Genomic DNA, 14,877 nt, shown 5'->3' with positions numbered 1-14,877 from the left:
CTTTTCCCCAAAATAGTTATAAACCTTCCAAGGATCTAAAAGAAACTTCACTATGATGGAGAAATAAATCCGTCCAGCGGTTATCAAGATATTTCGGTACACACAGATAGATCTATACACATTCTTTAACTTTTACATAAGGATTAGAGCTTAAAAATTTTTGTCTATCACAAACTAAAAGCATACATATGAATGATCATTTATTTTGATAACCCTCACCAAAAAACATTTACGTAGAATTTATAACTTACGTTGTCTGTTCGTCCTTCCTTATAACACTTTGTAAAATAAACTTATCGTGAAAAAAATGATTTAATTTACTGCTATATAACATAGACAGCTGAAATTGCTTTCTATCCAATTCTGCTAATATGTAACAATGCACTCACACTGAGACGAATCAGTCTTTACATCTATTCATTTTAATTGCATCAGTTTTTAATTCACACTTTCAAGTTCTTATATGTATGGTTTAAATCTAAATTAATTCTAAGTAAGAAATACTATTATGAATGCAGAAGTACAAGAATAAAAATTTTCAATCTTCTCCTAAAACTCTCGAGAAATCGGTGCAGTAATATATAGAACTTATAGCACGTACATTAAGTTTTCCGGAATTTTAATGTAGGGAGTAGATTTGAAATCTGCATCAAATGTTAAGGAATTTTTTCGGCTGAGGTAGGTTATAGAAGATTGTAATTATTTTGATACTAACATAATTTTTTTAGGCCCGTACCCAATGTTTTTTTAATTACCTCTTGGGGCAAAGCCCTTGAGGCTAGGGGCGAAGCCGCTATTATAATGAATAGAACTTAGCATACAGAATATTACATTTATAGAAATGAATAGATTAGATAGATTATCCCCATTCGTTAGATTTTAGAATAGATATTTAGATAGATAGAAAACTGCAAGTAGAAAGACATATACATAGCAAATCTCTCCCCATTCATTAGATTTTACCAAAGTTTGACACTCCACGCTTTTTTTGCACAATCTTGTGGTGAGCAAATTTTAGTCAGGGATACAGGGATTGTTCTTGGTACAAAAAAACACATAGAATGTCTGCAAATCAGAGGCTAACTTTTTGGATTTGATTGCTTAGATGGGAATAATCTACAGCTTTTAGGTTAGCTAGGTATTTGCCTAAAGATGGGTTACATTACATTTTTTATGTAAGAAAATTTCTGTAGGGTGTCTCCCCTCCCCCTTCGCCATATTCATTCATTGGTACTGAAGTATTGCTCTCTCACCCAAATAGGTAATACCCAATACACAACAATCCCTTTGATTTAACGATCTGTTTCTGAAATTTCTAACTGTTCAAGGTAATGCATTACGCCTATTTGGGCCAAGGCATTTCCTCCAATATCAAATATCCTCTAAATTCGTGGATTTTAACGGATTGAGAGATATGTCATGAATGAGTTAAAACCATGCGCTAAATAGAGATATAAGAAATAGAGGTCAAAACCTCTTTGCATATCATTAAACAAAGATACTAGAAATATTAATATATTAGTATAGTCAGTCATGATATAATTATTATAAAGCATAGCATGAATGTACTTAAATATCCACGGAGATATTCAACTACTATTGATCATATTTGTTGATATTCAACTACACAAGAGAAGACATCGTGGATATTTGAGTTAATAGCATTAGAGAGCTAACTTTCATTCAGCTATTTCTTTTAACTTTATTTTTTACACCTTTGAGCAATTTGAGGTTTCTTGTGTAAACCAAAATTTTGACATTTTTGGGGGGACAGGAAGCTTTGTTGCAAAAATTATAGGTTCACTTTTAAACTTTTACCATAAAACATTTCTTTTTAAAAAGGACACTTTAAGTTTAGGTTCTAGAAAAATAAATTATCTTTTTTAGTAACGAAAAAAATTACATATGTCCGTCTATCTGGAAAGGCGATAAGGGAAATACATAATTTTCTTCCCTTAGTATCAGGAACAAGGGACCAGGATTCTGACAAACAATGATAATTGAAAATTTTCCCACAATCCACTTCCTTCTTTTCACTTCCTATTTCCTTCCCTACCTTTAGTAGCAGACCTAACAAGTTTTACGTCAGTGAAATATCCAAATTTTCAGTAATTTCAAATGGAATTAATTTAATTAATTCGCTAAATCACGGTCCCTGTTTCCCTGCAAGGTCGGGCAGCTGATTTATTTGCGAAGTTTTCTATGAAAAATGAGCTTCCACTCTATTATTAACATTCGAAGATAATATTTTTTCAATCGTTGGCGTGGAATTTACACACTAATGAAACTCTTTAATTAAAAACTTCATTTGTATAACACTGTGGCCTTAACATGTTTGTCACTGTATAATAGGTATATTTAGGGTTCATAAAGGATAAAAATCTATAAATTATTACTTGGATATTGCACCAGATTTTCATGTACTCTGATAAGTGATAAATCGCAGCTAGCTAAAATAACCATCCACCCCCTTTATCCTATCCCCTCCATTCTTACTCTATGAACGAACTAACCTATAAATGAGGTTTATATTAGCAACCTCAATTTATGTCATTATCCACTGACATTAAATACATTTAGTATAACTTGTGTAAGTGCAAAAATAATACCTATAATTGGAAAGCTGTACGGTCTGAAATAAAATACTCTCTGAAATAAATATACTTAAGATATTTTGGGGGATGGACAACTCCCTCCCCAAAAAGTTAACCAACCCACATGGTTTAAAAAAAATCTTATCTAACTTAAGGATGAAGCGACTAATAATCCCATTATATAAAGTAGTTGTAAGTTTTTTGTCTGTATCGTAGGATCTCGCCAACCTTTGAACTGATATGTTTCTCTTTTAAATTGAAACTTCTTATAGGTCCAGAAAAGGTTTTTAACTGAATTGGGGAAGGGTATTTCCAACCTCCTCAGAGAAATAAACCCTAGAAAAAATAACACTCCCCAAATTTTTTTTTAAAAGTTCTCTTTCTGTTCAAAACTATAATTAACAGTGGAAGGTCTACTCCTCCCTCTTAAGGGCCACTAGAAGCCTCTAGGAGTGTAGCCACTAGTATATATAAATAGAAGTACGAAAGGATTAAAATCGCAAAACCCTTTTAATAAAAATCCTTTTGTAATTATGAAATTATTTTCCTTACATAAAGATTACAAGATGTCTATGTATCTGTCTGCGTGTTTTTGTGTAGCGAAGTTTCTTGCCAACTGCTGAATTGATATGGTTCTCATTTACAGTGAGGCTTTTTTTTTTATAGATTTAAGGTAGGTTTATCACTATTATTAACACCCTAAAAATGTCCCTTTTGAATTAGACAAACACTGAATCTTATTTTCACAACGTTTCTAATATTTTAATAATTAAACATTTTAGAATAAAGTCATATTTATAATCAAAATTATGTTTATTACTTATAGAAAGCAACAATATTTTTGTCTGTAGTTTAAGATCTTGCTAACTGTTGAACTGATTTGGTTCTCGTTTACAAGGAGAAGCTTCTCATATGTCCAGGGCATTTTTTTTATCTATTTTGGATTGAGATAGAAATCGCCTCTGAAAAATATACGCCCTGCAACCAATTTTTTAAAAAACTAAAATTTAAATTGGATGGTTGTCTAGAGGCGTACGTAGTTTTACATTAAAATAAATAATTTGTTATTACACTCAACATAATGAACCAAACAATCAAAATATCAAAAAAGAGTCCCCAAATCTGTAGAGCCAAAGTTGGTTAGGGATCAGTATAATAAACCTCCCAATGTCCCCTACATCCCTGATAACAAGTAGATCATTAATTGATAAAAAAAGATGCACAAATGTTTTTTAATTGTTAGAAATCATGGATTAATATTTGCTCTCATGATGATAAAAATCTTCATTGTTTAGAAAACATTTGTTAATACTAGCGCAGCTACTCTATAATCCAAAATATCTATCTGTCTGTCTTGGTACTTTGTTACCATATGTGTGTGTGTCGTCCTGTGGATCTTAATCCTTCAAAACCTTACCCCAAATACCCAGAAGACGACATTTGTGCTGGATATACGTGCAGCATTCACTTGGGACGCGCACGCAGTGTCACATATGCGTTCCTTTTGTTTGTTTTGATAGCACGGGAAAGATGTTGAGACAACGAACAATAATGTTTTGTATGAGAGAATTGTCTACCATTGCTAAAATTCACATCCTTGATCTCCCTGCTTGATGCAAGAATTAACTAGGTAATGTTTTATCCGTGGAAAATTGTGTGAAAGAATGCTAAAGTGTTGTTTATTTCATCAAGCAGAAAATGTATTTTTATTTTCTTATTTTTAAAAGAAAGACCGATTAATATTTTATGAAACTTATCCTTATACTAAAGTAACAGGATCTGTGTGTCTGTGTATCTGTGTGTCTGTACCGAAGGATCTTGCTAACTGCTGAACCGATTGGGCTCTCCTTAACAGGGTAGATTGTCATATGTCCTGGGTAGGTTTTTAACTATTTTGGGGGAGGGTACCACCACCCTCCCAAGAGAAATCACAATAAAATCGAAAAAAAATTGAAATATTTCTGCCGCATAGTGTTGCTAGCGTAGTCGCGCTGCGTAGACGCATGAATTTAACAATTGATAACATAGACAAGTTATTTCTCAAATTAGATATTTAAAATAAAATAAAACAATTAAAGGCCATTTAGAGGCCTCTAGGGGCGTAGCCGCTAGTATACAAATAAAGTAATAGTTATTTCTCGCATCGTATTATAAACAGCTTTCCGCGGATATAGAAAGTACAATTATTAGATTAAAACTAGTTTTTTTAGCCCCGAGGTGCCGAAGGCACCAGCTAAAAAAACTGGTTTTAATCTTATGATTGTACATTTCTATATTCGTAGAAAGCTGGATATAATATGATGCTAGACATAGTTTTTTCGTATGGATGAGAACCGGTTCCTATCCACCGGATTCGAATGAATACGAGAAAATGTTTTTATGATATTTTGATATATGAACCATTTATTTTTATTCTGTTTTAATGTGTTTATTTTGAAAAATAAATTATTTTTTTCATAAATATTAATTCTTTGTTTAAAATTGAAATCGCAAAACCTCGTTATTATGATTTTATATCTAAACAAAAATGTAAAATTAAATGTATTAATTTTAAATATTTTGTTTCAGGCGTACCGTTTTTATTGTAGAGTTCAATAAACTTACTATCTGTAAACTGGCTTATTTCTCCATGGGGAGTAAATGTTATTTGCTTGTAAGCAAAGATCTCGGAAACAGTCTACTGTGTTCCTCAACACTGTCCGACCGAGGTCTTTTTTTTTTTTTTTTTTGGGGGGGGGGGGGGGGGGGGTTGAAAATTTTTAGGTCTGTCCTTACAGCATGGTAGTAGCTTTGATTGTTAACTATCCTTTCTAGAAACGTTTTAAACCTTTTTTTTAAACCCCGAGAAAAGACTCCTGTAACCATAATTGTTTGTTTCATTGTTTTAACCCATCAAACTCTGGAAAAACTATGAGCTAGCTTTAAGGGAATTTTAAATATTTTATTTATAAATATGTCATGAAGTCATTAGATTTATAGATTTTTAGAGAATAAATAAGCTATAAAAATTTAAAAATTTTATATACTTCCTTAACAAAATTTACCTTTTCAGACTTTTTATTTTTAGCAATTGTCTTTAAGCGTTAATAAATAAATTAAGTGTCTGTCTATTGTCTCAGAAATAAGGTATAGCTAACAAACTAAAAAAAATCCAAACTTATCTTGGAAACAGTTCCTTTCATGATATCTCCTCTTGGTTGTAATTTTACAGTAGATTTTGATAATAAAGGTACTAAGAAAGAGTAGTGTTTTTCATTAAATTAACAATTCTTTTTTTTCAGCTGCTGAGCACAGACGAGACCAGGAGGATTGCTGTCCTGTTATTCGTGTAGAGTCCGGAACCTTTAAGGACTTAAAGAATTTGCTGACTAGACATTTCAAAGCTGGGCTAAGGATACGAAGTGGGTCAATAGGTATATGTCTCCTTCTTACCCTGCTTATGAAGGTTGGCCACACAACGTACTGGTCACAGCTGTTGAGCATTTCAGAGTGGGACGCTAATCACAACTTGCAAATTTTACCATCTATTCCACCATTCCCTACTGGCTATGGCTTGGACAATCTAATTTCAATTAAGCAGCTAAACACACACCTGCAAGTGTGTCACTTTGGTAACAGCGCAGGAGGTAAAAATGCGAAATACTCACTCTGGCAACCCCTCACCTCCACTCTTGAACAGCATGGTGCTGTTGACAGTTCCATTCCTTCCCCCCCAATTTGTGTACAGGAGGTGGGGGGAATGTACACACGCTGTAAAGGGCAATTTTCAGTAGGATGTGAAGGAGACTGGAGCCACGGAATACCCAGGAACATTGAGGAGACCTTCCTTGTATCCTTATTACAGTCTGTGTCAGCTGCCCATATTGATCTGAACCCAGCAGCTCCAGCAGTTCTAATCCCAAGTAAGGAATCATTATTGGCTGGGCTCAGATCTGGCACCAGATTAGACATAAACAGTGGCAGGAACATCTACATGCTTGGTAGCTCTATAATGCAACAGACGAAACCATTTCTGCAAGAGCTCTGCATCAACAAAGGAGTACAGGTTGTCTCCTGCTGCAAAGGAGGAGATTTTTTGAACTACTTCTGGAATCAAGATCACTCCTTCCTAGCTGCTGGTAAGGAAGACGACATTCTTTTCTTACACTTTCTGGGCAATTACATGCTCAATAAGGAGAACTTCTGGATGGATATGTTACACAACGGCAAGAGAGTGTTCCATCTGACCCATCCAACAATCCTGACAGACCAGCAAATAGACAAGTTGATCCATGACACAAATAAGCTGACTATCTATCTAGCACAGCACTTCAAGGGAAGGGTGTTCATCCTAGGACCCTTCCCAAGACACATCTCTCAATGCTGTGGTTTACAAGAACACTCTGTGCTAGAAAGTGAAAATCAGAGAATATCCATGACTGGTTATACCAACCTCCTCAACCAATTTCTACAGTCAAGCCTGATCCTACCTGACAGATGCAAGTTCCTGGTTTACCAGAACATTTTCGGTAAGAACTTTGACAAACATAGCCTAGCTGATGGAGTTCACCTTACAACCTCAGCCTATAAAGCATGTGCCAACTTTTTCCTGGGAGCTTTTCAGCGGAAACCGAGAAGACAAGCTGATATTACCTTGAAGATGCCAACCTTCAACAGCTATCTAACCGCTAAGGGACTGCTGACCAAGAATAACATCGACAACAAAGAACCAATGAAAAGTGCCATCGCTGATGCCATCAATCTAGCAAAATAAACTATTGTAATCTTTTTAAATCTGATTTTATTCGTGCTTTTATTCATTATCCTGATATCTTTCTTTTAAATTATTTATTTATTTTAATAATAATAAGAAAGAGGGGTAATCTGGCTCCACCAATAAAAATATCCTGGGAGAACTCGGCAGACCTGCTATTGGGTGAAACTGTACACATTTTAGTATGAAAGGCTTTATTTTTTTATTTCTTCCCAATAAAAAAGTCGGCTATAAATGGTCGAATTTCTTAATTAAAACCCATAGATCAATTAGTTTCCATAGCTTTTAAATTTTGTTCCGACGGGTGTTAGTGACACTACTCCTTAACTTTTTATAGATTTTTATACATTTAGAAAATAGAAAAAAATATGAAAAATACTATTAAACTTAGATAATAAAATATGAGACTATTTCCTTTCTATTTTTATATGTGCAATTTTTATTTTGAAATTAATTGTCATGCATTTTTTTTCTATTTTTTTTTCGTTGGTTCATATATTTTAAGGTGTTGATGCAATAATACCCTCTAATAAAATCAAAACCCTGTATCCGAATATTAAGCATTAATTGTTCTAAATGTTGACGAGATCTTAAAGTACATACCACGCACAATCTGTTTAATTTTTTAGAAGTATCTTCTGTAAACTAAAGGAATACAGTTTATACTCAGAAGTTAACATATGATATACCAGTTTTAAAAAACAATTATTCGGTATCTTTTTTTAAGATTATGTTGTAGTCTTAATTTTCTTATATAAAGTAAAAATAATAATTTTTTGTAATGTTTAAAAGATATTGTAATTACTAAAAGAATCTAATAAAATAGTTTTAGTCAATACTGAATAAACGATGATAAATCCTTTTTAAAAACTATCTAAAAGTTCCTCTTTAATTGTGACAAATTGTTTTACTATACATTATTCTTCTTGTCTCATAATTCTATTCTTTTGATAGATAACTTTAGGTTAGGTTAATTGATTGTCCCACAGGGTTAGGCAATTTGCCCCACAAAATACCCCTTAAAAGGCGTTGTCACAAAAGGAACTTTACCCCTTATATTTGGGGTGTAGACAAAAAAGACGTTCTTTACTACAGAGGCCCCCCCCAAACTCACATAAATTACTAAATATTTATTCATCTAAATTACGTTGTTGATTACTTCTGCTGTTGTACCTTTTGCTCTTGATAAAATCTGATAAATCTGGATATTGTATTTATTTTCCTTGTTATTAAACATATGTGGTTAAAAAATTCTTTTATAAAAAGCACCAAATTTTGTGATTGTATAGTCTTTGGTCTTAGTTGAATAAGATAGATAGATTCAGAGAACACAAAAATTCAATTGAACCAAATTCTGTAAAAACTGTAGGACAACATTTTTCACAAAATGGCCACAACCCTTGTCATTTACAATTTGTTCCTTTTGAGCAACTTAAAAGTAATAATCCTTGGATAAGATTAGCCCGTGAAAAATTTTATATTAGAAAATTTGAACCATTGTTAAATCGTAGAACTTGATTCAAAATGCAGTTGCAATTGTTTTTAAAAAAATATTTTTTTCAAACTATATACCCTTCCCTTTCTCTCTCTTATTACACAGCCAGTTTGACCGCTTCTCCTTCATTTGTTATTTGGTTGTGTTATAGTAAAGATCTAAACAGTAGCTGTGAATTTAAAATTTTATTTTTTATGATATATTTTAACATTTTGACTATTTTTGTATAATTCTTAATGCTTTTTTTTCATTTATTTATGTTGTTGTTTTCTATTACAGATGCGATTGATAATGAAGATTTTTTTCTTTGAAATATATTTCGTTATGAAGCAGCAGTAGTTACTAATTTATAAATGTTATGGTTGAGATAGATTTATAACTGTTAAAGTGTTGAATAAGTAAGTATATCTATATTAATTTTCTTTTATTAAGCATCCATAGTATATAGTTGAATATGTGCATGTCTATTAAGATCTTGTTAACAGTTGGACTGACAATTCCACAATTTCCAGAAATTTTTTTTAAAGTTTGGGCCGCATTTAATCAAAACTAAAAATTATTTTTTTTAAAGACTTTTCTACATAATTTTATCAAAATTTAACCCTTACAGATCGGGGGGGGGTCATATTGACCCCCCCCCCTCTAGTTTTTTCAATGTAATTTTTTTGTAGGTAAGATGGAGAGCTGTGACTTCATGACTTTTTAAGTTTAGTAATTATGCGTCGGCAAGAGTTGATTTTATTAGGATATCTGGTCTGTGTCGGTCGTGGTGTCCGGTCAAAGTCGGTTGGGTAGCACCAAAATTTAAAAAAATTCTAAATACTTTTGTGTATAAGGTAGAAACCTATATTTTTTTTGGTGAATACTAAGATATCAATGACCTTATGAGAAAAGTGGTGTTATGACCGTTTGACCGCACCCTGACCGACCTTATGACCGATTTTTGTCCGGCTTTTACTACAGACATATATCCTGAATATCATGGCTTCTATTGCAGCTAGAGACCTAAAATTTTTTTTGGTAAATTCTTGAGGAACAATAAACAGATAAAAATTTTAATTGGCGCCGCCAACCGCCGTTTTACCGCCGTAACCGCCGAAAATGGCGGTTTCCGTTATTTGCCGTTTTTCGGCGATGATCAGAAAAAGTAATTTTTTTGTTATGAAAAATAAAAGTTCGTCCTAAAATTTGGTCATCCTAGCTGCAAAATTGGCCGCTCTACAGCTGTTTTAAAATTTAGCGGCTGGCCGCTAAAAAGCGGCTAAGGAGCGGCCTGGCCGCTATGACTAGAAAAAGTAATTTTCTCTAAAAATACACATGAACCACCAGAAAAAAATTTTACGTCTTTATCTGTAACAGAAGCTGAGATAGAGGGGGGGGTCAATATGACCCCCCCCCCCGATCTATTAAGGTGGGAATTGGGGCCCGATCTGTAAGGGTTAAGGATAAATTTACAATTTATTAGTTTTCATAAATTTGGTTGGATCTTAAAAATAGATTTTTAAAAAAATCTTAATTTAATAAATTTTTTTCATAAAAAATCATAATAAAATATTTATTTGTTGCAAATTTAATAATTCTATTCAAAGTTAGGACTAACCTCAAGATGATTCAGTTTATGATTTTTCTCTGGTTCATCACAGAAGGTATTTAAATTTCATCAAATGTTTTTCATTAGTAGAAATAAATACTTTAATTTGAAAAAATAAAAAGTAAAATCCTATAAAATTCAAATTTTTACAAAAGAAATATATATTTCTAGTCATAAAGTGCCTTATTACACAAATGTACACATGTTATAATCTAGGTGTAAATTGCAATTCTTTGTACACTGAGCTAGCTCAGACAAGAATTGAGCTTCCCTGCTGCAAAGGACCATATGTGAAGTTGTGCCAACCTGTAGCTATCAACATCACTAAACTTGGAGATCAAAAACTTCAACTTGGTATTATTGAGGGTGATTTGGATTTTGTAGGACCTGTTGGAGAAACAAGCAATTCATTTATGTATGCTAATGACAATGCTGAAGTTACTATTACAGAGCACAATGGTGATATTTATGGACATGCAAGTCTTGACAATGGAGAAGATTATGACATTGAATATTGTGGGAATAATATTCATGTAGTCAAGCAAATGGATAGAAATAATATGCCTGGAACTAAACCTGTGCAGAACGATGAAGTTGGAATTGAAGGTTCAAGAATTAGTCAGCCTGCAATGAGAACTACAGATACTACAACAATTGTAACATTTAGTGTAAAGTTTTACTACACCCCACAGTTTGCTGCAGTTACGGCTGATATTGATGGATTTATTAATCAAGCTATTGCAGTAACCAACCAGGGATTTATAAATTCCAAGGCTCCTCTAAGAGTTCAGTCATGTGGCTCAGAAAAGACAACAATTGACGAGGTTACAAAGAACGAAGAAATGTGGTTTAAGTTTAAGAACATGAAAGGATCTGCTAAAGAACTTAGAGGTACTGCTGATGCTGCAGCATTACTTGTTGCTGATTCTGATGTTTGTGGTCTTGGTAACATGGATGCAACAGGCAATGGAGAAACAATCACATTAAATGCAAAAGGCTGTGTAATGACTATGTATGTTCTAGGCCATGAACTTGGACACAATTTTGGTTTGGGTCATAATAAAGAACAAGGACCTAATGCATATTATCCTGAGGGACTTGGATACCTACTGCCCGGAGGAAAATATATGACAATCCAAGCGTATTCATCAAAACTTGGGGAAAAGGAGATCAATTATTATTCCAACCCAGATGTAGTATTTCCTAAGACTGGACAGCCAACTGGAATTAAAGGATCTTCCAACAGTGTCAAAGTTCTCACAGAAAAAAGATTTGCTATGGCTGCTCTTGGTGATGAAAGCCAATGTACTACTGGTGTAGCTCCAACCTCAACTGCAACTACTGGTATAGCTCCAACCTCAACTGCAACTACTGAAGAAACTATTGATTATAATAATTACTAAAAAACAAAAAAAAATGTTTATTTCATGTTTTTATTTAAGAAATTGTTTTAAAGATTTAATTTTATTTAAATAAATTTATAGCATTCAATTGTTTTAATCCTTTATGCCAACAAAATGAGGATGAAGTTGTGTTCTGTCTATGAATTACTAATTTATATATTTACTCAATTTGATCATTATATCTCAAATATAAGGGTAGGCTTATTTATTATCAGATCTGACTAAACACATCCTAATTCCAAAATTCAGTATTCTTGTATGCTGTTATAGATGTATGCCTACAACGAAACTTTGTTGTAAGATAAAATGGAGAACTCAATTGGTTCAGTACCCATTGAATTCTTAAGCTACATACAAAAAAAAACCTTTTACTTTATATAATAGGATATATATAAACTATTAAGGAAATCTTTTCAAATGTGTATTTTGATCTGCCCCCAAGAAAATAATGTTTCCCCTATTTTGTAGTATATGGAAAGACAGACATATAGGTGGACATTTCAAATTATAGATTGGCCAACTTATACTTACATATTTATATATATATATAACTATTTTTGTTTAAACATAGTACTAAAAAAGTAAGTATGTACTTAGCACCAAATAAATCCTTTAAATTATGCATTTTCCTTCTAGTACTCATGCAATTTAGTTGAATTTAAATATTAGAATCAGTCAAGCTTTAAAGTTTTAGCCCAGTAAAGCTATTATATTTTTATGTTTGCAACAAGGGTCATTAGATAAGGTGAAAATTGACACAAGGACACCTAAAAAAAATACCTCTATGTAAGCCATCAAATGCTCAAATGTCTTTAAAACCCATTTCAGGAATAAATGTACCATTCTGCCACAAGGCTTTATTTATTTAGATAATGCAACACGTATTTAATTTATTTTAATCAATAAAAATAAGATTTTTCTAATCAGTTTAATTATGTTTTCATGAGGAAACACCGAGGAAACTGTGTACACATTCGGCAATTCAAATTCAACTGACCTTTTATATGATTAGTAAATAATAAGTCGTTGCTGACATAATTACCTCAGTGAGACAAATATTTATGTACTTTTTATATCAGGTTATAGCTGCCGCACCTACATAATTTCAATAACCTGCAAGCATAAGTTGTATCTTTATTTCAAGTCACCAATGAGCACCTTGGGGAAAGGACTCATTTTTATGAATTTGGCTGCCTTTTATATAATCTAAAGCAGCCATTATGATCAGACTTCTAAATAACTCTATAGATCTGTCTTATAATCCACATTTCTTCAAAGAGATTGTTTTTATTGGTTCATTATTAAAATTAACACTTTTCCCCCTGCAAACCTAATTATGTTTGCACAACATTTTATTGCTTTGATAGTTTTTGCCACCTTTGTTAATGGACAATCATAAACATGCAAAATTAGCAAGACTGCATATACAAATCTTCGATCGACAATTGTAGTAATAGAGCAGATTATTTTAGCTTTCATAAAAAAGAGAGGAAGAAAAAGAAAAAGAGAAAGGCAATAAATATATTTAAGCAGAAATATTCACCAAAAAGTTCAGACAGACGGAAGGATAGGCAGATGGACGAAAAGAAGGAAAGAATAGATTCGGTAATAAAATACATAAAAAGCAAAGATTAAAATTTGTTAGCTATATATATAGTGATCACTAATTCCTTTACAACACTGTTCTTTTTAAATTATAAAATATTCTTTGGCTCGACAACGTTGGGACGTTTATTGCATTTTGATTTGTTGGTTCATTTAGTTGAGTGTCCAAACGTTATAATATACAAGATTTTGTGGATCATTAATTTATCGGCCATTGTCTTCTACCTTTAGATCTCTGGTGACTAAAACGTACTTAAATGTGCGTATTATACTTAAAATGTCAATTAAACTGTTTATTTAAAGTCAGGTCTAGTAAATTTTCAAGGATGCGAAACAACAAGTTTAGGTACTTTATGTTCTAGGTGTTAGATTTTTATAGAGAAGATACACTATAATTCTTTTTGCTTGTCCGTTAGTCATTCCGTCCGTAACATGTGGGGAAACGAGATTTTCTCGGCTGCTTTAGATAGACTGCTGGTAGCAATTTTTTTGGTACACACTGAAAGACACCCTGTTACTTTTATATGTATAAGGAAGATCCCCGTATTTTCTAACCTTAAGTGGAACTCTGTGCCTGACACAAGGTATCACTTATTTTGATCTAAATTTAGCACGCTGTAAATCTGGCAAAATTAAAATCAATTCCCACCATTTTTAACCTCACTTATTGGTCGAGTTTTTTGCACATTAATTTTGCACGGTTATGTAAAATAATTTCGCGCGTTTTTTATGTATTTCATCTTAGGAAGACCAATTATCTTCAGAGAAAATTTGTCTAATTTTGGGCAAGGGATAAGACAATGTACGATAAATTGATTTACATTCCTAATGTATATTTTTGTTGGACAATTTGGACATTTCTAGTTAATTCTATAAAATGTCGAGATTTTGTAGATCACTAACAACAATTTATGCTTAGTCTACTTGTATTTCTTCTATTATTGCCAAATCGAACATTCTTAAATATCATTGACCTACAAAAGTGAGATAGAGGGGTATAAAAACAAGGATGACAACATCCTCAAAAGCGAAGCTCTGAAAGAGTAGGACAGACAAACATTAAATCTTATAGAGTGTCAGAACTGAAGATGCAACTATAAAAATGAAAGATTTGACAAAATTATACGTAAATTAGTTGCAAAACTTCTTAAACACAGAATACTATTTAAGGACAAACTTAGATTTTAGGACTTGATTATAAAGATGCTTCGCTTAAAATATTGTACCTTACTGTAATAAGTACTCCAAAAATGAGTTAAATCGGATTATTATATCACATCATGTTAAAAATTTATAAATCCGCATGTTTAAAATGTACTTATTGACATTCTGGTAACGGTTATAGAGTAGCTACGCTTTCTAAATCGTACCTCCTAACTACTACAGAAATCAACATGCAAGGTTTGAAATTAATAGGACGATTATAACATGCTTAA

General features: G+C 32.5%; 2 protein-coding genes across 2 annotated transcripts in view; one reads left to right on the top strand and one right to left on the bottom strand.

The window, feature by feature from the left end:
• LOC145313806 (uncharacterized) overlaps nucleotides 1–14,877 on the bottom strand; it is a 180,890-nt gene that overhangs the window by 133,509 nt on the left and 32,504 nt on the right. The gene's annotated exons all lie outside the window — the stretch shown is intronic.
• Nucleotides 8,635–11,924, top strand: LOC145313803 (peptidyl-Asp metalloendopeptidase-like). Its single transcript, XM_080153417.1, has 3 exons — nucleotides 8,635–8,657; nucleotides 10,432–10,488; nucleotides 10,650–11,924. Exons 2-3 carry the CDS (start codon nucleotides 10,449–10,451, stop codon nucleotides 11,834–11,836), a joined length of 1,227 nt encoding a protein of 408 aa, XP_080009543.1. The 5' UTR covers nucleotides 8,635–8,657; nucleotides 10,432–10,448; the 3' UTR covers nucleotides 11,837–11,924.

The sequence above is a fragment of the Acartia tonsa genome, chromosome 3, assembly GCF_053477335.1.
Source record: "Acartia tonsa isolate MP-2025a chromosome 3, ASM5347733v1, whole genome shotgun sequence".
In the NCBI taxonomy this organism is placed as follows: domain Eukaryota; kingdom Metazoa; phylum Arthropoda; class Copepoda; order Calanoida; family Acartiidae; genus Acartia; species Acartia tonsa.
This window is presented reverse-complemented; position numbering and strand designations above follow the sequence as displayed.

What these genes read in the sequence shown, in the direction of transcription:
- LOC145313803 (XM_080153417.1), top strand. Translation starts at nt 10,449, where the DNA reads ATGATTCAGTTTATGATTTTTCTCTGGTTCATCACAGAAG. An exon ending in TCTCTGGTTCATCACAGAAG is followed by an intron (nt 10,489 to 10,649) that starts GTATTTAAATTT and finishes GTTATAATCTAG; the next exon opens with GTGTAAATTGCAATTCTTTG.